The sequence below is a fragment of the Mastomys coucha genome, unplaced genomic scaffold, assembly GCF_008632895.1.
Source record: "Mastomys coucha isolate ucsf_1 unplaced genomic scaffold, UCSF_Mcou_1 pScaffold5, whole genome shotgun sequence".
Taxonomy (NCBI): Eukaryota; Metazoa; Chordata; class Mammalia; order Rodentia; family Muridae; genus Mastomys; species Mastomys coucha.
Window position 1 is genome coordinate 116,703,815 of NW_022196911.1, and position 25,071 is coordinate 116,728,885.

General features: G+C 48.9%; 1 protein-coding gene across 6 annotated transcripts in view; it reads right to left on the reverse strand.

The window, feature by feature from the left end:
- Positions 1-25,071, reverse strand: part of Slc38a10 (solute carrier family 38 member 10) — a 49,220-nt gene that overhangs the window by 6,736 nt on the left and 17,413 nt on the right. For all 6 annotated transcript variants that reach the window (XM_031351200.1, XM_031351198.1, XM_031351203.1 and 3 more), the window contains 5 exons: positions 24,162-24,264; positions 22,214-22,396; positions 19,750-19,861; positions 18,991-19,097; positions 5,723-5,879 (listed from right to left, as the gene is read on the reverse strand). In XM_031351200.1, the coding sequence (XP_031207060.1) occupies positions 5,723-5,879; positions 18,991-19,097; positions 19,750-19,861; positions 22,214-22,396; positions 24,162-24,264 (662 nt within the window). The remainder of the gene's footprint in view (positions 1-5,722; positions 5,880-18,990; positions 19,098-19,749; positions 19,862-22,213; positions 22,397-24,161; positions 24,265-25,071) is intronic.

The following is a 25,071-nucleotide window of genomic DNA, read 5'->3' on the forward strand; positions in this document are numbered from 1 at the left end:
AGGCTGGGCCATCTTCCTAAGACCAAGACCATATATCGAAGCCAAATGGCAGAATGGAGGTAGGTTTCTTTCTGTTTAATCATGATTATCAGCTAGACGGCACAGAATCCTTCCTTTTCATTCATAATAAAAAATGTCACAATTCAATTTAGACCTGTAGACAGATGACATGCTATGTAATACTTGTCCACAACCACCAGGTGGCAGTGTGAGCACACAGCCAGGCAATGTCCCTAGGATCTCCCAGCAGGGACCAACTGCTTGCCCAAAGGCCTGAGCTGAAAGGCCTTTAAGGACATGGTTGGGTGGGCCTGTCAACCTTTTGCAGTTGGTGGGGGAAATGCACACCACAAGGTGAAAGGAGAGGCTGCCAAAGCTGTTCTTCACATGCCCACAAATACATAGGGATCCATGTTCCCTCAGGAACCGCAGCATAGTAGTGTGGTCACAGAACTGGAGAAAACTAGCTTCACTGAGAAAGCCTGCATCTGAGAGCTTGGGATCTAGCCCAGCTGGGAGCACACACAGGCCCTGGCCAGGGCTCGGCGCCAGCAGAACACAAATTAGGTATGGCATCATCCTAGTGCTTTGGAGGTGGATGTGGGAACCTTATAAATTCTAGGTCATCCTCGGGCTAGTTTCAGGCTAGCCTGGGATATGTGAAATCCTATCTCAAAAAAACAAAAATCACGTTCCGTGTGCTGGGCAATCATAACAGGATCTGAAGAACTAAGCAGAGGAAAAACAAACTTAAAAAACAGGATTTGAAGAGATGACTATGTGGTTATAAGCACTGACTGCTTTTGCAGAGGACCTGGTTTGGTCCCTAGCACCCACATAGGGGTTCAGATCATCTCTAAGTCTACTTCTAGGGCATCTGATGCATCTTCTAAGCCTTTCACGCATCAGGCATACACATGGTATACAAATAAACATGGCAGGGAAACACCCATACACATACAAGAAAAAATTTAAGTTGTTTTGTTTGTCTGGATTTTTTTTTTTTTTTTTTTTGTAGCTGTGGCTGTCCTGGAACTCAAAGATCCTGCTGCCTCTGCCTCCCAAGTGCTGGGATTAAAGGCCTGAGACACCACCATCCACCTAAGAAAAAAAAAAAATCTTTAAAAACAACAGCAAAAGACAAATCTACTGAGTGGTGTCTCACTCATGTTCAGGTGAGGAGGCAGCCTGCCGCTCACTGTCCGGGAGCCCAGCAGGAGGCTTCACATGGCAGCTAAGCGTTTGGCTCAATGACCACGCAGGTATGGGGTTGGCCTGATGCTCTTTTGAGAGCCCTCTCAGGAATGCCAAACCTGTATTCTTTTTTTTTTTTTTCCGAGACAGGGTTTCTCTGTGTAGCCCTGGCTGTCCCGGAACTCACTCTGTAGACCAGGCTGGCCTCAAACTCAGAAATCCACCTGCCTCTGCCTCCCTAGTGCTGGGATTAAATGCGTGCGCCACCACTGCCCGGCAACCTGTCTGTATTCTAAGATAGAAAGTGGACTGACAGGCAGAGGTCTGTGAGGCTCTGAAGGTTTTCTGGGCCCTATTACCAGCAGCTGAGCTCCAGTAATTCATGGCTGCTGGCCAGCACTGGACATGGGCTCTCCAAGATAGAAACAGACCTTTCATCAGGAATGGATGTTGACATTGCCCTCAGCCACAACAAAACATCAACTTTCAAAGCTGGCAGCTCTCACCCTGCATGCCCCCTCCCATTTGTTTCCAATTTCAAGGCAACCATAAGGTGGAAACAGGAAACAGTGTAATGGTCAGATTCACCTGTCTCACTGGCCAACTGACAACCAAGAAGTGAAGGCCTGGTGTGGCCCCAAGTGGGACTCCAATGCTCAATGAATAGAACTCCTCACGCACTCTACAGGCTATCCCCTATGGTCATCAGGCCCACTGACCGTATTAGTAACAGGAGCCAGCAAAGACCCATGTTTTGTCCTCCCATGCACAGATGGACCAGTGAGGTGACAAGCCACATGCTCACCTGCTGCAGTGCGTCCCTAATGGAGAGGCAGGAGTCCCACCTCCTAGACAGCAGCTCTACTCACAGTGCCCTTTCCTTCTTTATTCAAAGGCCAGCCTCATGAGGCCTTGCTGTGGAGAAGGGCTTGCTACAGGCTGGAAGTCCTCTCCTTCCTTCTCCCCTCCCCTTAGCCCCTGGCTCTCTTGGAGACAAGTTCTACCACCCCACCCAACTACCAGGCTTGAGGCTGCTTCCACCTCTGAGGAGCTGGAAAGCAGGCCCCCACATCTCAATGGAGGTCTGCTGGTCACTGGCCTCTTGTGCTCATGTTCACCCCTGCATGCTGGCATCCAACCCAGAGGTGCTAAGACCCTTCACCTATGGATGAAATGCTACTGGTGCAAGAACAGTCCCACCTCTCAAAAGCTCAACAACCTAGGTTCCTAGGCAAGCAAGAGAAATGGCCTAACATTTTTCTGAAAGCCAGCCCCTGTTCTAGGGAGCTTTCCTAATAACCAGTTTCTGCTTTGTTCTTCAGGCTTCAGAGAGGAAAGTGTTACCTGCTGAGGTCTGACTTATAACCCAATCTTTTGGGCTTAGCTGGATGGCTCCATAGTTCATCTTTCCAATTATGGCTCACACAATACGCTCCTGAGAGCTGGGGGGTTAAGCTAATGACCAGGACCGACACTGTAGAGTGCTGGCATCAGCAAGGAAGCCTTCCTTGCCCTTCACTCTTGGTTCCTCCTCCAACTGGCACATGCAGCAGGTGCACGGGAAAGCCAGCACTGCGCCCCTTGAGCAGCACCACAGCCCACAGCACACACAGGTCTGACGCAGGCCAGCAGCTACCCGAGGGGAACCCTTCTGATGCAGCACATTCCACGAGGACTGTCACAGCAGGGAAGGCAGCGAGCCCACTCCTGGATAGTTAGCAGAAAAACTGAACGAGGAAATAGTAGGACTAAGGAGCACATGACGTAAATTAAAACCTCATAAGGCCCAGAGGAGAGGTGACAGGACCCTTGTCAAGAGGTCAGCCAGGGGGAGGGACATCCAGCAGGACCTCTCCTAGATGAATCTTGACACTATCAAAGGAGCTGGGGCCTCTGCCACCTCCACAAGTGGCCAAGGCAGGCAGTGGCAGAAACCATGGAAGGTCCGGGAGAGGAGCGATGATGACAAGACAGCAGAGGAAAGGTCTTCCCTGGAGGACTCTGGGATACAGCTGTATCGCTCTGGGAGGCTGGGATATGCCTCACGGGGAACCGAGGTCACCTGTACCTGGCACCCACAGCACCCCATGACTGCCTGGCATGGCCCCCTAACTTCTACTTCCCACTAACTAACCAGTGCTGCCCCCCATGCTGCAGGAGAAGGGGAACTGGGGAGTGGCTTGAGCTGTCCTGCCCCAGGGTATACAAGGTGGGTGGACAAGAGGAAGAAAGGAAGCAACAGCACTCAAGTGTTCAGAGGAGGAGCCAGACTACCGCACAATCCAAATCGTCCCCAAGATCATCTAGGGAACCATCTGGCACAGAGATAGACGGCCTAACTAGACTTTTTAAATGGATAATTGTCTTCTTGAGTGTTCACAGGAACTCAGCCAGGCTCACCAAAGGTCCACGAGGCCAAGCATGGGGCCTCCGACTGTACCATGTGAGAGTACAATGCAGTCATAGCACGTGCTGGGCTTTCACTGGAGCAAGCAGATTCTGTCTGTGACCCCACAACATCAAAGAGATCAATAAACAAGGCTCTCACACTCGATGGTGCAGCTGACAGGGCAGTCAGAGAAGGCTCTTAGTCCCAGCCCTGCCCAAACCAGGCAAGACCTCAATTAAGCAGGAGGCCGGGTGGCTAGAAAACAGAATTAGCTAAAAACAGACGGCATGTGGTTCTGAGAGGAGCCATGTGTGTTGTTATAGCCTCATGAAGAAATGGAAACCAGATGTTGCCTCAGAGGGCACAGGTGAGCAGGCTGCCTGAACATTCTATAGAGATGGGACACAGCTGCTGGCTCTGATTAGAAACTGCATAGGACAGCCATGCACAGAACAGTCATACACAGGACAGTCATACACAGGACAGCCATAGGAGCCTGGGAGTAGACTGAGGAGAAACTAATAATCAACTCAATGAAACACAACTGCACAGGGTTCTGCTGGGGTGACCTTAACAGTACCCAGCGCCATGATGTCCTCACTACCCACAGCAAGGAAGCATATTCAGCTCGGAGTTTACCAGGATGCCTCTGTCACTACCATGCACCTCTCCCTTTCCATGTTGCCGTTCCCATATCAACACCTGTCCTGTGCTGGTGGCATGGGCAGTGGCATCAGACTTTTTCATCCACTAGGGAGGGCATGCAATGTGCACCTCCTTCCTCAAGCAAACCTCTTCCCAGTCCAGAGTACCAACTCTATGGCCACACTACACAGGGTCCTCTGTGACTTCTCATCATTTTGTCTTCAGCCTCTGGGAACCCCAGCTATCTACCAGGGTCCCCAGTGACTTTGACTTCTTGGCCTCTTGATTCCTGGGAACTGGGACAGGAGGACTCTTCTCTGCCTTTGCCAATCCGGGAAGACAGATGAAAACATCTGCAGCTACCTAAGCTCTGGGCTGAATAAAGGAGGGTGGCAGATGAGAGCACCTGGGGGCAGCTACCAAGGCGATGGCATTGGATGTGGAGCCCAACAGAGATGACAGAAACCGAAGATCTCGGCATCCACAGTGGGAAGAGCTCAGGAGCATCCAGCAGGTGCATCCTACAGAGTGCCCTTCAATAGGACCTTCTCTTCTGTACACTACAGGCATTGTATCTGAGGCAGGCAATGAGCCAACACTTCCAAAATGGCTCAGAATCTGCCAGGGAGGATAGGGCTCTTCCCTACTCAAGCCTCCCCAGAGCTGGAGCTAGATAGATGTTTCATAAATCTGGACCCAAACCTCACTGACTTTTAGTCTAATGTGTAACACCCACCACTGCCAGAGAGGGAAGCCAGGATTACTGTTATCCAAGACAGTACCTGCTAAAACACCCATGTCTGCTGACACTGACAGCTGCCAGGCAGGCTTGGAGTCTCAGCCTGATGGCTAATGCTGGCCCTGTATTACCCTTACCAGCAATGCCTGGGAAGGCCTGGGCTGCATCAACCAGATTAAACAGACATACACAGAAAGTGACTCAGAAAACACACATCCTGGATCCCTGTGGCATGAGTACAGATGGGGGAGATGGGGCACCACCAAGACCCTTGCTGAGGCAGTATGGCCAGTAATGGCAAGGATAAAGAACATAAGACAGTGAACTAAGCTGAGATACACTAGCTGGCTTTGTCAAGAAGAAAACTGGCTCAAACTTAACATCTTCAAAACAAACAGATGTGGGCAATATGCATAAATGTACGTACCTTTTAGTGTTCATAATGGCCAGCCATGAAGATCTGAGCCCAGGCTGGCCCTGTGCCATCCCCGTCACCTGCACAGAGGTGGCAGTACACTGGCCAGCCTCCATGTAGAATGCATAGCTTCATAGAATGGGGTTGGTTGGGCTGAAGCCTAGAGCCTCCCACTTAGCCCCATCACTCACAGGACAAAGGCTACTAACAGGGGACTGAAGTCCTTGAAGCAGAAAGGACCAAGAGGTTACTTGGAAATTACTACCCATGACCCTGAGTTGGTTCTGAGAATGCTCACACCACGGAAGTTCAGGGATTTGGGTCGGGGCTGTGTATATACCTGACAGCCGGGCTGCCTCCACCTTCATGGCGCCCTCAGCATCTCCTCGCCGGCCGCTGCGAGCTTCTTGTGTCAAGTCCAGAGGAGCTTCTTCGCTCGCAGACAGGGTGGTGAGTGTGCTGACCACAAGGATGCCCAGGCCGACCCAGAGCACCACCTGGACCAAAGACCCCAAGACAGAAGGAGTGATGATAGTCCCGTATCCAGCTGAGGCTGTGGGGACGCTGAAGCTTCCTGGAAGGGGCAGGGTTCTCTTTCTCCTTTTCTGACACAGGGTGCTACATAGCCCAGGCTAGCCTCAAATTCACAAACTTCCTGCCTCAGCCTCAAGTACTGGGATGAGTTGTGCACCACAAGGCCAGGCTAAGCTCAAGTTTCTCAAGACTCTCTGGGCAACTATCCGTTGTGGAGTGGTGGCTTGTGCATATCATTCTTTAGGTATGTGCTCCCAAAGGACCCCAAAGTGTAGGCCTGTCCAGGGGATGAGGGCCACATAGGCTGGATAGTCCATCATCACATTACCCACATCAATTCCAAATAACAGCTGGACACATCTGACCTGGCAAGGTTTGATACCATGCCAGGATAAACAGGGATACAGGCTTCACCTCTCCTCTGAGGTGGTCATCAGTACCCACTAGGGCTATATTCAATGTGTTGCAGGGTCTTTTCCTCCCGAAGGGCCCTACAATTGACAATAAATTCTGTGGTACTACAAACCCCTCATATCATGCCACCAGACACCTGCTAAGCCACCTCTCCACTGTGTGTCTGGGATGCTCCCAGGTGCTGCTATTTGTGCCTTGCTTTGGCTTCCTCGAGCTTCCTGAGGTGCAGTAACCCCTGGTTCCACTGTTTGCAAGAGGAGCCGGCAAGGCTGCCTCTTAGCCAGAGCCCTTGACCCTTTTGGCAGGAACCATGGCTATCCAGTGAGCCAAAGTATATGTGGGGTACTATCTTACCTGTAGCCCCTCAGTCAGTACATGCATTCTACAGTACCCAGGGCTTCAGGGCCCTTGCCCTCACCACACCCTGAACTCTTTTCTTAGCTCTGTGGAGGTCATCTCAGGAGAACAAAACAAGGAAGGTCACAGCCTTGGGGCAGCATCAGCTCCCCAAGAAGGCAAGGTGCGAGGTAGCACAGTGATCACTGGTTGGTCCTGAGGCTACCTCAGGAGGCAGACTCTGACCCGTACTGTGCCCTCATGTCCTGTCCTAGGTCGCCCCTCTGTTTTCAAGGCTCCTGTCCCTCAGCTCCGCTGCCTGGTAAAGAACAGAAGCCAGGCTCAGGGTACAAAGGTCAGAGGATCTGGATGGATGTTTAAATCAGTCACTGAAGGAGCCAAGAGAGAGCATCGCATCATGGTCTGGACCCAAAATGCCCTACTCAGGGTGACACTGACTCTGGAAGGCTAACAGAGCCAGCCTCCCACACCACTTTCTAACCTAGCGCAACACACTCAGTATTTCTCCAGCTGATGGCAGAAATGACCTTTTGCAGAAGCCATGAGAAAAAATGTTTCTCCCTAAATGCATTTCCCACTCACTAGTGGGGCAGGCGAGGCCTGGAGAGCAGTGAGTGGTGCAGAAGATAAAGGGCTGCTGTTCCTTAATAGAATCCGAGTTCCCTGATGGCGACAGAGCCTGGGGGACTCTGTCCCCTGTGCACCCAGCCAAGTGGGCTCTCCTAAGCAGCCTGGACCAAAGGTAGACATTTGTTGGTCATTTCCAATGGTTGGTTATTTTCAGTGGGGACTATCATTCACCAAATCCATGGAGACTAGCAAGGGAAGGTAGCATTTCATCCATGACTTTGAATGATTTATTTCAACCTTCAGCTTTTTGAGCTTAACAACACTACCACCCAGAAAATAAAACAACAAGAACAACAAAAAACATTAAGTCTGCTGATACTAGGAGACAAGCTTCTTGAAAAACTCCAATTGCAGGCCAGGTGTGATGGCACACGCCATTAACCTTAGTACTTGGGAGGCAAGTCAGGGGATCTGAGTTCAAGGGCAGCCTAGTCTATAGAGCGAGTACCAGGACAGCCAGGGCTCCATAGGGAAATCTTGTCTCAAAGACAAAACAAAAAGAAAAATCCCCATTATGATCTACCTTAGAAACTGAGTTCACAAAGTTCTCCAGACAGAGAAGACAAGAGGTCCCCAGTCCCCACTTACCCTCCATTTCTTGAGGATAGGTGGGAAAGCCAACTCAGAGCATACAGGCACACTGAGAAACATGGTAAGTAGAAAATGAAGATCGACTTACAAAGGGACTTGTACAGTTGCAGAACAAGTGTGTAGTGTGTTCTAACCACCATGTATGGGACCCAGAAAACAGACTCAATGCACTGGGTGCCTGGTGTGCTTGCTCCTACCTCAGGGTGCTCTGACCTCCACTCGGAAACAGTGCTGAGTCCTGCTCCACAGAGCACAGGCCAGCAGGATGCACAATCAAATCATTTCCGGAGACCAAGGAAACAGGCTCTGCGTGCTGGAAGGGTGTCTACTGGACACCAGCACACACGTACACCCAGCTGACGGTCTCTAGCCTCCTCTTACTGCTTGGACTCACCCCAATACACACACGTAAGCTATTTGCTCTGTCTCTGCTTACCCGTTGTCATACACTCACCCTCTCCTCCGAAGCAGCATTAGACACAGGCAAGAGCTCCAGACCTACTCAGCTTGAGGGAGCCATGGGAACAACAAGGCTAAAGACATCAAACTACATTCTCACCTGTGGTGGTGGCCTGCGCAGGCACCTAACTGAAGCTCTTGGTGACATTTTTGCCATAGCCAGAGCAGAACATACCCAAAGAACACTAAGTACTACTGACCACAGGCATGAGGCTTCTGTTAGTGAGTGAAACAAGCAGGAACATCCATCCATCCTGGGTAGTGTGGGAAGCCCAGGGTCCCAAACTGTTCCTGAGCTGTGCTGGGCTGTGGGTCGGTATCCGGACTGCCACTGGACTGTGATGCAGTGCTAACAGCTCCTTTGGAATTCTTTTTTCTTTTCTTTTCTTTTTTCTTTTTTAAAGATTTATTTATTTATTATATGTAAGTACACTGTAGCTGTCTTCAGACACTCCAGGATACGTCATCAGATCTCATTATGGATGGTTGTAAGCCACCATGTGTTTGCTGGGAATTGAACTCAGGACCTTCAGAAGAGCAGTCGGTGCTCTTAACTGCTGAGCCATCGCTCCAGCCCCTCCTTTGGAGTTCTGAGCAAGGGAATCCAGCCCTCTCCACTGCAAAGAAGGCTAGAAAGTCAGGAAGGGGGAGCCAGCCCAGGGCAGCCTCAGGCCCATGGAGAAGACCAACCTAGCCTCAGAGTCGGCCCAGCTCCCAGAACTGTGCCACAGCTTCCTGCAGCGGAAGAGCTGCTTTTGAAGCAGGGATCTTGGTCGATAAGCAGGATCCGGTGTGCCAGACATCTGATTTCAGAGCACCCTGCTGACTGCAATTTTGGCATCGATCCATCTTAATGTAGTCCAGAGACAGCCAGAAAAAGACACAAATCCACCCCCTACAGTTAAGCTCACGCTTGGGAAATGGTCTGACCAGGGCCACAGTCCATAAACATCCTCTCTCCCCATTCCCTCAAGGAGCTCCACTGTGGCCCCATGAGGAGCCCTAACTCCTAACACGGTAGAGCCCTAGGACTGGGCAGACAACACGCCTTTCTGTTCTGGACAAAACAATCCATACACTTGAATTTCAGAGAGAACATACTCCCAAGGCTAGGCCCCAGCTCAGAAGTAGAGCACCTTGATTCCGGTACCAGGGCCAACAGTGTGGGTGAGCAGGTCCCCCTGCCACAGGGACCGCACTCTAGCAGGCTACAAGACAGGTGCTGACCTGCTGAGAGCTCACTGCTATCTGCACAGGTGTGTGCCACTCACACTTGCCCAAGATCAGCTGATCCCAAAGTGGGGCCAGCAGAACCTTTTTTCCTGGAGTAATCCACTACTTTTGTAAGTGTCCCCGGGACTACAGCACCCCCTGCTGGTTTCATAGAGGAGATCCTCAAATAGCAACCAGCAAGGCCAGCCAGTCTCGCTCAGGATTAGAGACAGAAAGCAATTGCTGGGTGAAGCTAGGCTTTTGTTGTAGTTCACTGGACCACTGTCATGCTTTCTAATTATCCTTCCTTCCCTCCAGCACCTCCACAGCAGCTGCCCATCAGCCTTGAACTCCTTCTTGGCTCTTTGTGAGGTCCCTGAGCAGAGAGTGAACACTGCACTGAGCTAAATGTTCAGTTAACCTGAGAGGAGCTGGCTCAGCTTGTCCCTTCTGCAGGAGCAGCTGGGATAGGGCATGGTTCTTGGTTCTCAGACCTGGCCACACTTCCAGAGTATGTTTTCCCCAGTATGGAAGCTACCAACATACCCTAGCTGGCTGGAATGATCATCTATGTAGGGCAACATATAGAGGCAGTCCCAGCTGCATAAAGATGACTCCAAACTGCCCACTCCCACCACAGGCACCATGACAATAGGCACACAATGATCCACACAGACAGGGGAAACAGGAATGTAGTGATGAGAAAGAAGGATGTGAGCCAAGAGATCCAGGGAGGGCTCAGTGAGGTGAACAGGAAAAAACGACTATGGAAATCCATAGGTTCCCTGCACATAAATGCCTACAGTCAGCACCACAAACAACCAGGTCCCATACAGAAGCCAAGTACAGAAGACAGGAGCCAGACTGAGAAGACCCAAGGCGACAGCTGAGTCATCGAAGCCAGGGCCACCTGCCGAGAACAGGAAGCTCATGGTGGGTACTGCACAAGATTTTTTTTTTTCTAAAGTGCTTCTGTAGCCTTAACGCATTCCAACAAGAACAAAACCAAAAGGGAGCCTTACGTTTCTTAGATCAGTTGATTCAAATTTCATTCATAAAACAAATCAAACAGCAACGAGAACATTATTTATAAGAACAATGAGGAAAGAGGAGAATTTAGAGTTAGAAAGCCAGGATAAGGTCAAAGGCCTTTAATCCCAGCACTCAGGAGCAAAGGCAGATTTCTGTGAGTTCCAGGATAGCAGAAATCCTGTCTCAAAAAAAAAAAAAAAAAACCTAAACAAAACAAAAACCCAACAACAACAACAGAAAGAAAGCAGGAAGGACAGAAGGAAGGAAGGGTTAGACAATGAATGACAAGTCACAATGTAGACAAGTAAGGGTTATGGTTCAATTGGTAGAGACCTGGTGTACTACATATGAAGCCTTAGGTCAGATCTCTAGCACTACATGACGGTGCACACCTGAGAGACAGAGAGGCAGACGGATCTGAAACTAAAGGTCATCTTTGGCTATGTGGAAGGTTTGAGGCCAGCCTGGGCAACACAAGCCCCTGTCTCAAAGACCAGGCTATAAAAACCAAGCAAATGTAGCAGGTGTGGTGGTGAGAAGAGCAGGGGAAGAGACCAACAGCAGACTGAGATGAGGCCAACAGAGTGAGAAAGCAGGGACTTACTCTGTGAGCCACCGTGGGTGCTGAGACCCCAACCCAGATTCTCTGTATGAGAAGGAAATACTCTTACATGCTGAATTAATTGCCCAGCCTGAGAAAATCCTTCTTCCTTTAATTTTTACATTTATAAATTTTATTTTATGTGTATGAGGGCTTTGCCTTCACAAGTGTGCACCACATGCTGTGTCATGCCCGCTAAGGTCAGAGGTCATGAAGCACCATGCAGAAGCCACTGATCCTCTTCACTGGCGAGCAACTCTCCAGTCCGAAGAAAGTCTCTCTAACTAGGTTTCCCTCCCATGCTACCCTCCCCAAAACACTGATGAGGTTAAACAGTAGGACTTGACAAACTAGGGAAATGATATGCCATCCAACAGGCAATGAGCTAACCTCACTACCAAACTGCCATATCAAGAAAGGCTGGTGTCCACTGTTTTCCCCATTTAACTACAGCGCTAGATGAGAACACTAAGGTCAGCCGCTTGGCGACTTGGCAACAACTCTAGGGAGCAAGGTAAGCTCAGAACGGCCACAGTCTAGACTCCAGAGTGACTCACCAGCTTGGGCACTGAGAACTGGAGCAGAGGCTCCAGCAATCACAGCCTGAAGGTGAGAACAAAAGCCCACACAAGCATACTGCCCATATGCGGTTCTCCTGAAGTACAAGCCAGGGGAGAGCAGAGCGTGGAGGGAACAGAGTAGCTGCCAAGATGGAAGATAGTGAGAATCAGCAACATGAGGGCTGACAATATTTAACCGAGGTCCTAAGAACGAAGGCACACTGAATCCAGGTTTACCCCAGCTAGCTACAGCCGCTGCCCATGATGTCATAGGGCACACTGCAGGGTTAGACTCAGAACCTTAAACATGACTGAAAAATACTAAGCATGCCGGGAGACAGGAGCAAACCATAGAAAACTAAGGACCAAAAGTAGAACATCAATCAGAACTGAAGCCACCACTCCTAGATTTACAATGGGGTTAGACCTTGATAAACCCAAGGTAACTTGAAACTACCTAAATTTGGAAATAGCAGCTAATGCACCTGGGCCTTAGCTTCCTCTGCTGCTGTGATAAACCCCCGACAACAGCACCCAAGGGAGCAGGGCTTTGCTCTGGCACAGTTTCAGGGTACAGTTAGTTCCCCGTAACAAGAAAGCCAAGGTGGCAAGAGCCTGGGGCTACTGGCCAGCTGCATCCTGGGCAGGAAGGGGAGGGAGGTAAACCCCACCAGGTCATTTTTTGTTCTATGATGCCCCACCCAGGGATGGTCCTAGTTCACTACTAATGTGAGTATTCCCATTTGACTAGGAATGAAGATAAGCCCTCACAAGCATGCACAGAGGCTAACCTAATCTAATCCACCATAGTTATGCCTAGAGGCTTGTCTCTCAGGTGATTACAGGTGCTGTTAAGCTGACGATTAACACTAACCATCATGCCATCTCTAGTCTTTTTTTTTTTCTCCCAAGACAGGGTTTTTCTGTGTAGCCCTGGCTGTCCTGGAATTTACTCTACAGACCAGGCTGGCCTCGAACTCAGAGAGTTGCCTCTTGCCTCTTGAGTGCTGAGATTAAAGACATGCTCATCATCACCCCAGCTACCATCCATAATCTCTAGTGTCACTAACTTCTCTGAGAGTGGGCTAGAAGGGACTTACAGCTTGCCATTGCTGCCAATGCCAAAAGAGTATTACACATCACTAACTTGAGAAGGTCAAACTTCCATGTACAGCATCTACTAAATGTGTATGAACTTCAGCCCATTGTAAAATCAAAGAGCTGTGTAGGAATGCTGTCGTGAGAAGCCACCCATAACAGAAGCAATAATAATGTTGAGGGCTGCGGGGTAGCTTAGTTGGTAAAATGCTGCTGTATAATCATGAGGATCTGTGTTTACACACCACACACACACACACCACACACACACACACACCACACACACACACACCACACACACACACTCCAACCCCACCCTCACATTAATAAGTAATGGCCTGGGGTGGATGGAACTGCCTTTAATCCCAGCAATCAGGAGGCAGAGGCTGCCTGGTCTACATAGTGAGTTACAAGACAGCTAAGGTTACATGATGAAATCCTGTTTCATAAAAACAAAAACAAAGCTGGGCAGTGGTGGTGGGCACCTTCAATCCCAGCACTTGGGAGGCAAAGGCAGGCAGATTTCTGAGTTCAAGGCTAGCCTGGTCTACAGAATGAGTTCCAGGACAGCCAGGGCTATACAGAGAAACCCTGTCTTGAAAAACAACAAGAAAAAAAGACAAGTGGAAAGTCTTGCCTTAATCAAGCACTTGACTCTGCAGGAAGCAGGCAGCATGCCACATTCCTTTACACATCTACCCTTGCACACCAGCACATTAGGAGGAAGAAGACCAAAGACTGCTTGTTGCTCTTTTTGTTGCTATAACAAAACACCAGACAAAAGCAGCTCAAGCTCAGAGAAGGCATGGTGGGGGCGGGACGTGAGGCGGCCAGTCACACGCATGCGCAGTCAGCAAGTAGAGATTAGTCCTAGTGCTCAGCCCACTCCCTCCTCTCTAGTCAGCCCTGGACCCCAGGCCCTGGGATGGTGGTTAGAGCGGCTCCTCCCATATCAATCAGGCCAATGTGGCCATGTCCAGAGGACTGTCTCCTACATGATTCTAGATCCTGTTGACAAACAATATTAATCATCACAGAGACACACACACACCAAACAAAACAAACCAAGTCAAAGAGTGGAAAAAGCTACCCTGAGCAGAGCAGATAAGCGGCTATAAAACCATGTAGGGATGGGATCGCCACAGACCATGGGCAGGCGCTTCACAAGGCAAAGTCTACAACAAGGAATCATTGTACCTTTCTCAGAACTGATAAGACTTTTTTTTTTTTTTTTTTGGTTTTTCAAGACAGGGTTTCTCTGTGTAGCCCTGGCTATCCTGGAACTCACTCTGTAGACCAGGCTGGCCTCGAACTCAGAAATCCGCCTGTGCCTCCCAAGTGCTAGGATTAAAGGCGTGTGCCACCACCACCCGGCAACACTTTTAAAGAAAGGCCCAGTTTGTGACTTTAGGCCTGAGCATTCACAGAACATGCCATACATCAGACCATGATGCACACTTTAACCAATGGCAAGGAGCTGAAACTCTCCAATATACAAAGAGTTACTGAAAACCCCCAAATATCTAGAAATTGTTAGGGTTTAGATTTGAAGCATCCCACCAAAGGCTCAAGTGTTGCATGTTTGGTTTCTGACCGGTGAACCGGTCACTGAGAGAGAACAGGATTCCAAAGGCCTTGCTTTTATCAGGGGAAGAAGCAATCCACTGATACTGTGGCATTATGGGGGTGGTGTTCCTCCATCTTGGCTGTTCTCTCTGCTTCCTGGATGCCACAGGTAAGCAGCTCTGGCACACACTGCCATCACTGTAACTCATACTTAAAAATGAGACCAAGGACCACACCAAAACTCTGAAACCGTGAGCCCAAATCAATCTTTCCTACATCTCTTTCATAGGCGTTTGTCACAGTAATGAAGAGTCTATGAGGCTGTGGGCAAGAGAACACTGTGTGGAGCTGGAGCGATGCCTCAGCTGCTAGGAGCACACGCCATGCTCTCAGAGGTGTGAGTTCAGTTCCCAGCACCCATGTCAGACAGCTCACAATACTCTGTTATTCCATTTCCACGGGAGGCAATGCCTCTGGCCTCTGCTCACACTTGTACTCAAACATACAAACCCACATATATATACACAACTCAAAATAAAGCTTTAAAAATATTAAGACAATACTGCCAGTTGGAGTATCACCTGCTATCACCTCTACAATCTAGTCAGCAATGACAATGTCAGCAATTATTTCAGAGCAGGTCAAGCATGCGGAGGAGCACTGATGGCAAGGAGCACTGCTGACAGGGAGCACTGATGGCAAGGAGCACTGCTGACAGGGAGCACTGACGGCAAGGAGCACTGCTGGCAAGGAGCACTGCTGACAGGGAGCACTGACAAGGAGCACCTTTGAGAGGGAGAGTGATGGCCTCCCAGTACCAACCATGGAGGAAGAGTACAAAGGCTCAGCACATGAAACAGGCAGAAGAGATACAGGAGGGACCGGCACGCCTGTCAACACAGGTGCCACCAAGAGTCTCAAATAGACAACAGGACACAGCAGGAGACAGTGTGGATCAACTGGACCGCCACATGAGTCCTGTGTCACTTAGGTTGATCCCAAGTGGGGTGAAAGATGAAAGCCACCAGAATAGATCTTTAGAACTTGGGACTGGCAGGTATCTCTACTTTTCTTAAATAGAACCAAAAAGCACTAAGGAAAGAAAAGCCAATAAACTGGGCCAAAGTAAAATCCAGAACTTCTGTCACCAAAAGAGATATCCAGTGCCACATAAAGTAACTTACACATATAACCCAGTACCTGGGCTACAAAGTTAGTTCCTCTTGTTTCAAAATACAGTGCCATCAAGCAGCTCAATGGGTTAAGGACACATGGGTCAGTTTCCAGAACCCACACGAGGTTCACAATTGCGTTCTGGCCTTCAAGGACACTAGGCACACGAAAACATCCATTAGCTTATGAATAATACATTTTAAAAGTTTAAATGGAGCTACTGAGATGGCTTGTCACATAGAGGTGCATGCTGCAAAGCTAACAATTTGAGTTCAATTCTGAAATCCAGATGGTAGGAGAGAAATGACTCCTACAAGTCCTCCAACCTCCACATGAGAACACATGCACACACATGTACACAAAGTATGTAAATGTAATTAATGGGGGGAAAGAGATGCTCTTAATAAAAAAAAAAGTGTCTCCTGAGAAGCTCTGACAGTACCTAACTAATACAGATGTAGAGGCTCACAGCCATCCATTGAACTGAGTACAGGGTCCTCAATGAAGGAGTTAGAGAAAGGACCTATGGAGCTGAGGCATTTGTAGCCCCTTAGGACGAACAACAATATGAACTAACTAGTACCCTCAGAGCTCCCAGGGTCTCAACCACCAACCAAGGACTGCACATGGATGGGTCTGATTGTTTTGGCAGCATGTGTATAGTAGAGGATTGCAAATTCGATCATCAATAGGAGGAGAGGACCTCGGCCCTGTGAAGGTTTTGTGCCCCAGTGTAGGGGAATGGCAGGGTCAATAAGTGGGAGAGGGTGGGGTGGCAGGCATGGGGAGGGGGGAGGCAACAGGGGTTTGTTTTTGTTGTTTTTGTTTGTTTCTTTGTTTTTTGGAGGGGAAACTGGGAAAGGAAAAATTTACATGTAAATAAAGAAAATATCTAATATAAATAAATAAATAAATAAATAAGTGGTGATGCACACCTTTAATTCCAGCACTTGGGAGGCAGAGGCAGGCCAGATCTCTGAGTTCAAGACAAGTATGGTCTACAGAGTGAATTCTAGGGCTACACAGAGAAACTGTCTTAAAAAACAAAATAAATGGGTGGCAAGATGGCTCAGTGGGTAAGAGCACTGACTGCTCTTCAGAAGGTCCTGAGTTCAAATCCCAACAACCACATGGTGGCTCACAACCATCTGTAATGTGAGATCTGACACCCTGTCTTAGTCAGGGTTTCTCTTCCTGCACAAACATTAAGACCAAGAAGCAAGTTGGGGAAGAAAGGGTTTATTCAGCTTACACTTCCATGTTGCTATTTATCACCAAAGGAAGTCAGGACTGGAACTCAAGCAAGTCAGGAAGCAGGAGCTGATGCAGAGACCACGGAGAGATGTTCCTTACTGGCTTGCTTCCCATGCCTTGCTCAGCTTGCTTTCTTATAGAACCCAAGACTTCCAGCCCAGGGATGGCACCACCCACAAGGAGCCCTCCCCCCTTGATCACTAATTGAGAAAATGCCTTACAGCTGGATCTCATGGAGGCACTTCCTCAACTGAAGCTCCTTTTTCTGTGATAACTCCAGCTTGTGTCAAGTTGACACAAAACCAGCCAGTACACACACTCTTCTGGTATGTCTGAAGACAGCTACCATGTACTTATTCATAATAATAAACAAATCTTTAAAAAAAAATAAAAATAAAAACATAAAAAATAAACAAAAGAAAGATATTTAAAAAAAAAAAAGCCAAACAAGTGTAAAGTATACATACTTTGAAAAAAATACATAATCCATTAAAAACTCCTATAAAACAAACAACAAAAAACAAATGAACCAAAAACTCTATAAATCACTGGGTGATAGTACTGCACACGTTTGATCCCAGTATTTGAGAAGTAGAGGCAGGAGGATCTCTGTGAGTTCAAGGCCACCTCCGTCTACAGAGGGAGTTCCAGAACAGATGCTTCACAGAGAAACCTTGTCTCAAAAACAAACAAACAAAGCAACCCCTACAGATCACCGGAGTAACAGTAAGGCCCTCATGCAGAGACTGTAACCACCACATGGAACAGACACCATGAGACTCCACTGCACTAAGCTAGAGCCACCAGAAGAGACAATTGTGACCTTTTCTTTGAGATGCAGGGTCAGTGGGTAAGAGGGGCTCACAGGGAGTTTTGGGGTGCCAGGATTTCCAATTTGGTCTGGAGGGAAATTTCTGGCTCAGGTCACACTGCCAAAATAAGTGAAGCTGTACATAAGAACTGTTCGCTACACACACTGCACCTCTCTTCAGTGTTTGTGTATGTAGAGGCCCAAGGCTGTTGCCTGGTATCGTCTTCACTTTTCTGAGGCGGGGTCTCTTGCTGAGCCTGGAGCTCTCTGATTCAACTTGTCTAGCTAACCCAGCCTGCTCCTGGAACACTGTCTCTGTCTCTCAAGTGCTGTGATTACTGGCTGGCCGCCATGCCCACGAAGCTTTTACACGGGTGCTGGGAGTCCAAACTGCAAGCCTCACTCTTAGTGTCCAAGCCCACACTTTCTTTCTTAGACACCTACCAGTACACATCAATAAGGAAACACACAACAGTTTCCTAAGAAGGAAGAGAAACCACAGGCACGTCACAGAGAAAGAACCTAAGCAGCTGTGTGCCTGAAATGATGATCCCACTCTCTGTGTGGAAGCCAAGGAAAGTGCAGACATGGTGATAGACACCTTAGAGTCAGGACCTCACCAGGCACAGGTGGAGGCTCCCACTCTGACCAGGAGTCTCATTTCTGGAACACTTTCTACAGATACATCCACATGTACAGGGGAACACCTGTGCCAAAAGCTAGAGATGCCTAAGTGGGAGACTAGGAGTATGGAATTTCCGTACAGTGAACTCCTAGGACACAGCTAAAAATAAACGGCAATACTGGATGCTGGCACCTGTGGTCGAGGGCAACCTGCTGTGGATGTTAGGCAAAGACAGCAGAAAGCTATATTACCAAAAAAACAAACAAACAAGCTGGAGCACACCCACACCTGCGTACATACATCATCTTCCTAGAACACTCATTAATGCAGCGGTGGCGCTTGCTGTGGGAGTGAGTCTGTCCTGGAGGGAACAGCTGAGTCACAGCATTAACAGGTTTAGTGTCATGTTTTATGAAAGTGGAGAACGTGTCCTCTCTAGGGAGGCCCTGACACACATGGAGCAGAGACCGAGCTACCTATATGGCCCATTCCCTACCTCTCCTTGACCAAGTATGCTGTGTGATAAGACACTGTTTGATAAGGTGCTGTGTGACAGAACCTGTCTGAAGACCGTGGGCTGGAGACTCTATTCTGCTACCTCTCCTGACTAGACTGACTGGCCAGGGGCCAGGCAATTCTCATCTCTACCCAGGGGACAGGTGCAGGTGGCCTAGGAGCGGGGCACACTCACCTGGGCTGAGGGGGCATTCTTCTGGGCTTTCTTATAGATAAGAGCTGGGCAGATGAAACAGATGAGGCTCCCCATCGTCGCTCCTGTGAAGCCAAGGATGGTTTCCACTACAAATGAACAGACAACAAGGGGTGACTGGGAGACTGTGCTCACTGGGCTGTAAAGGATGGCTGAGTGCCAGTGGGCAGACATCTGCTGTATCCAGAGGGCTCCACCACCATCTTCACCTTCCTCCTCCTCCTCCTCTTCCTCCTCCTCCTCCTCCTCCTCCTCCTCCTCCTCCTCCTCCTCTTCTTCCTCCACTAAGATTTGTCAGAGCAGGGCATCCTGGGAAATTGTTGACAGCTGATCTTTAAATGGCCAACCACAGGGGGTTTCCTACAGCACATCAGAAGTTGGCTCCATATGGCCTAGTATACACACTCCATCACTTGGCAAGTGCCCTAGTACCTTGCTCTAAGACATGTGTGAAAAGGATACAATGGACTGGCTGGCTGAAGCCATTGCCCCTGTGTTTGGTGACACCAAGTGGCAACCAGCCTGCTGGGGAATGGGTACGACTTTGAGTTTCTAGGCACAGTGGCTACTAGGATACTAGAGAAAATGACAGGAGACTCTGGGAGATTACTCTGAATCTACACTGAATTCTAAGCATGGGCCAGGGACATGACCCTGGGTCCGCCATGCAACAAGAGGAATGGAGCAAAACTAAGGGCAGAAAGAGGCATCAGAGCCAATCACTGCAGGGCTGTGACCTACCATTGGGGATCATGACCCCACCAACCATGGTTCCAAACACCACCGAGAGGGTGAGGACTTTAAACCGGAGTGGGGGCATGTAGCCTCCTGCAGCAAAGGTTCCATCTTTTTGCTACATGAAAGAGAAAAAAAAAACAACCAGTTTTGAAATGACCACTTTCCAGTGGCATAACACCACACAGGGCTCTGTCAAGCAATCTTGTCTCTGCACAGGCTAGCAGGGAGCTCACCTGGCAGGTGACTGTTCCAGTGTAATCAGATTTAACATAATCAGATTTGGCTGAGAGGCTTTAATGGAAGCCTACAGAATGCCAGGCAGCCATAAGTGCTTTACTCCTGACAAGGCCTGAACATCTTACAATATTCTTTTGAAATGTTAGTATTACATTTGTTTTTGGTTTTGGTTTTGCTCTTAGAGCTAAGACAAACTGGACAGTGGATTCCAGAGGGACAACCCTGCTGAGTAAGTCAGCTTCTTGTCAAGGTGCACCTTCAGAGAACCTGTTGATCCTCCACATGCACACATGTACTCACGCACACATACACGCTAAGCTGTTATCATCATTCCCAACAGATCCATGGTGGACACTTAACAATTTCAAAATCCAGAAAGGAGGAAAAGTGGAGAAGGATTTGATGTGGCATATCCCAACACCCTGCCATCCATGCCTGCACACAGGGCACTCTGAGGTGTGGCACCACAAGAGGAGCTGACCTCAGAGTCTACATGCCTAAGAGTCCCACACAGCCTGGTTCAGATCCTGGCTCTGGCAGCACCAGCTATGTGCCTCTGTTTCCCTCTGACAACAGAAGTATCTCCCCATCAAACTGTTGATCCTCACATGAACTGACACACAGGAAGACTTGATTAACATAATGATCATTCCTGGGCTAGGAATAACTGAGCCTCCCAGAACTAGAATTTCAAAGTAACTTATTTTCATAATAGACATTAACCCAGGATGGACTGAGGTAGCTGTAGCTGGAATCTTTCATTGAATAAGGGTGACAGTTTGCACGTAACCCAGGAACCCCAGTCACAGCACACTGGAAGGTGACCAAGAAATTCTCTAAAGGAGGAAGCAGGAACCTCTTTGTCAGATATTCCTAAGGACACGCAGAAAAGCCATCAACAAGAGATGTTGTAGGTTTCCATGAATACACAAACAGGCTCCCAGTAAATCCACCGAAAACAAAGGAAAGGGAAGGGAAAGTCACTCTGTAAACAGACAGATACAGGGAGGCAGCCACATGCAGTGAAGGAGAGGCCAAGAAGCAAGTGAACTGTTTTTCAAGACAGGGTTTCTTGTGTGAGTCTGGTTGTCCTCGAACTCCTCTGTAGACCAGGCTGGCCTCAAGCTCACAGAGATCCACCTGCTTCTGCCTTCCTAGTATGGGATTAACGGCATGTACTACTACTGTCTGGCAGTGAACTTACTTAATAATTACTTTTGTTCCATTATTGACATTTAACTTTACAAAAGAGATGGATATCAGCCCTTGGGAGACAGAGACAGGTTAATTCTCTTTGAGTTCAAGGCCACTTTAGTCTGGATAGCAATCTAGACCAGGCAGGGCTACATAGTAAGGCCCTATTTCAACAAAACAAAACAACTTTGCAAAAGAATGGCTACATTATGCAAAAATGATGTTCCAACCTGAAACACATGCACACGCTAAGCTCACATTAAGCAGTGAGAAGTGGCCTCAGGATCCCTTAGGCAAGGCTGTACAGCAAGGATAGGGTACAGTAGGGGGAGCCTATGGTCATAGAGCTGGTCTCATCTTTGTCCCTCAAGGGACAAAGTCCTAAATTCTACTTTGCATAGCATCCAGGTACACAAAACTAACAGGTACACTAGAAGCTAGCATGTGAGGGCATTCAGCCTGTGGCACTGGGCCTCTTTATTGTCACTGGCAGGCAAGTCCATGGGAAGGAGTCACAAACACCAACACTGCCACGATTCCAGCAGGTAGGAGCTCTGTGCCAGCTGTTTCTATTGAAGTCTACAGGCTAGGACCAGCACTGCTTCTCTCACCAAAGTGCTCCAGTGACCTTGTAATTCTGGCCACCAGGACTCCTGGCTGATCACACAGACTACGTATACCGTCTAAGATGTCGGGCACTAGAGCAGAGGCTGCCATCCCAGAAACAGCCCAGGCAGCAGAGCTAACTTGCCAGACTCAGGAAAGGGCACCCTGTGAACAAGGGTGGAAAGTGGGGATGGAGAGGTTTGATGGACATGAGGCAACCCCAGGGCAAGCAAAGACCAGAGAGCCTTTAGTTTCTATCCCTGTATTTGAAAGTTTCTTGTGCACACACAGACACAGACACAGACACAGACACACATACGCACGCACGCACGCACGCACGCGTGCAGTCTGCTTATTTCTAACTAGGAAACAATGCTCCTAGGACCATGAAAACACAGAGCTAACCCAAGAGAACAGAAGAGGACTGTACCTGCTGCTCAAATAGCAGTGTGTTCAAGGCCTGTCTACACGGCAGAATCATCATGGGGAAGCCCACAGCCACAGACATCACGAAGCCCACTCGGATCATCTCTGTCACCGGGTTGGAGGGGAAGTGTATCAGTACATTGCCTGTGGTGGCATCAGTGAAGCTGACGTAACCAAAAAACCCAACCTGTTGGAGGAGGAGAAACAGCAATGTAGCCAGCTCTGTCTCTGCCACTCCACCACCAATCACTCTCTAACTGCCTGTCTCCCTGTCTGCCTGTCTTTGTCCCAGACTGGCCTCAGAAGCACGGCAGTGCTCCCAAGGACAACAGCACCCCTCAGCCTTTCAGTCCTGAGGCTCCCGATGACAGAGGTAGACTGCTGTTGACATGCAATGTCAGTATAACTTAACAGAACCATAAATGAGGCAAAAATGAAAAGGAAGGTTCTAGAATGCCTCCTTCAGAGGAGCCACTCTTAATCTAGTTTCAAATTCAATCAAGAGCTGGGTGTAGGGGCTCATGACTGTGATCTCAGCTTTCAGGAGGCATAAGCAGGAGGATGGAGACAGTTCCAGGCAAACCTGGGCTACACAGTAAGACCTTGCCTCAAACACACAAAACTGGAAGAAAAAAAAAAAGAACAGTCAAATAACTGTGGGGTTAAGAGGACAGAAGAAGAGCAGGACTGGACAATGCTCCAATGACCACTCAGAAGACTTACCATAGGAAAGGGTAGGAGCTAAGGCACAACCCTAGCATGCTTACATTCTCACTGCAGATGGTATTTCTCCCCTCCATGGTTCTAGGGATCAAAACTATGGGTCATGGATGCAAGGCAAGCTCTCTACCAACTAGGCAGCTTACTGATCTCTATAATTTTACTTAAAGACAACACAGAGGAGCCGGATGTAGTATAATAATCCCCATTCTTGGGAGGAGAAAGCAGGAGAATCAGGAGTTGTTCAAGGCCTAAGCTACATGTGAGCTTCAGGCCAGCTTTAGTGGCACTGTGAGATCCTGTCTCAGATAGACAGATAGATAGATAGATAGATAGATAGATAGATAGATAGATAGATAGATAGATAGATAGACAGACAGACAGACAGACATAATAAATAACTACAGAACTTAAGTATATTAATAAGAAGAGTCAGGTGGTGATGGCACACATCTTTGATCCCAGCACTTGAGAGGCAGAGGCAGGCAGATCTCTGAATGGAGTCCAGCATGTTCTTCAAGGCAAGTTCCAGGACAGCCAGGGCTACACAGAAAAGCTTTGTCAGAGGGAGAGAGAGGGAACTACAAAAATGGTCATAATGTTTGTGGATTGAGGCGTCTTCCCACATGGGTATCCCATGCACCACACACAAGTGTAGCTGGCTGCAGCCACCTCAGCACCAAACTTTTTAGTGGGAATACTTACCTGTGGAGAATTAACAATGATGTGGAGTTAAAGCACTCTGGAACTAGCTGTGGCCATGAGGCCTGAGCTCTTCAGACTAGACAATGTCAACACAGCTGGGTGTGGTGTGCTCACCTATAATCCTCACACTTGGGGAGCAAAAGCAGGAGCAGCACCCTAACTTTGAGACCAGCCTAATCTACATAGAAAGTTCCAGGCCAGTTAGGAATACAAAGTAATACTCTTTCTACAAAATCAGAAAAAGATACAACACGGTCCAGGACAGAAGCAGCTCAGAGGTGCCTGCGCCTGGATGACAAGTGAGTCACCCAGACTCTAGACAAGCATTTCAGCTGAGGACCTGAAATGCTCTGGGTCACCACAAACACAGTGCACCCGCAGATGCTGACACGGAAAAGGGTGAGAGCCAGTGGTCTGTCTGCAACCCCTACAGACGGACGGCAGAGGCCACATGGGGCCTTGAGTGCACATGGCAGTGTGTTGTGCTGCTGTACAGCATCAAGGAGAGGGCATGGGACAGTTCCTACCATGACATAGAAGGCGGTGACCACGTTGAGAGAGTAGGCAAATATGGAGCTCATGGTCTTCACTGATGGTTCGTCCAGGCTGTCATAGGTGGGCAGGACCTGGCTGTGTAAAGACAAGCGAGTCACACAGACTCTAGACAAGCAGGTGCTACACCCTCCCCCGCCGTCCTGACAACACCTAGGACTTCTACCAAAATGGCCCCCCGGAAACAAGCCTCTCACACTTCCTTGGCAAAACACTCACCACAGAGGAGGACTCCTGATGCTAAGGTCACTAGCTGGGTGACACTACAGACAGCTGCACTGTGATAAGACCCACAACCTATACCCTACGAGGTTCAATGTAGATCCCTTACCAGAGCTGTACAACCAGCACTGTGCTGTGCTGGGAACTAAAGCAGATCTGAGAAGCAAACAGCAAACCAATGCGGCTCCACTGCCAAGGCTGTGAGAGTTAAACGCACAAGCGGTGCTGGCTTGCAGCTGTCTCAACACTACCAACAGACACAAAGGTGAGCCTAGGCACACCTCCCACAGAGCAGCCTCTCGCCAGTGTGATGAGAAAACTGGGCCTGGTGCCAGGAGTGCGCTGCTGCTGGGCAGGTGGGAAGGGCCCAAGTCACACGCAGAACAGGGACATGACAGCAAATCTGAGGACTTGGGACAGGAAAGCCAACTGAGAGGAACATATGGGATCTGGGCACCTACAAGATGTAGGGAAAGCATGACTGAAGAGAGGACATGAGAGTAGAAGAGAGGCCGCATCTCAGGGTACAGGCTCAGGCACTAGTTAAAGAACTACGCTAGAGCTGGGTGGTGATGACCCACGCCTTTAATCCCAGAATTTGGGAGGCAGAGGCAGGCAGATTTCTGAGTTCGAGGCCAGCCTGGTCTACAGAGTGAGTTCCAG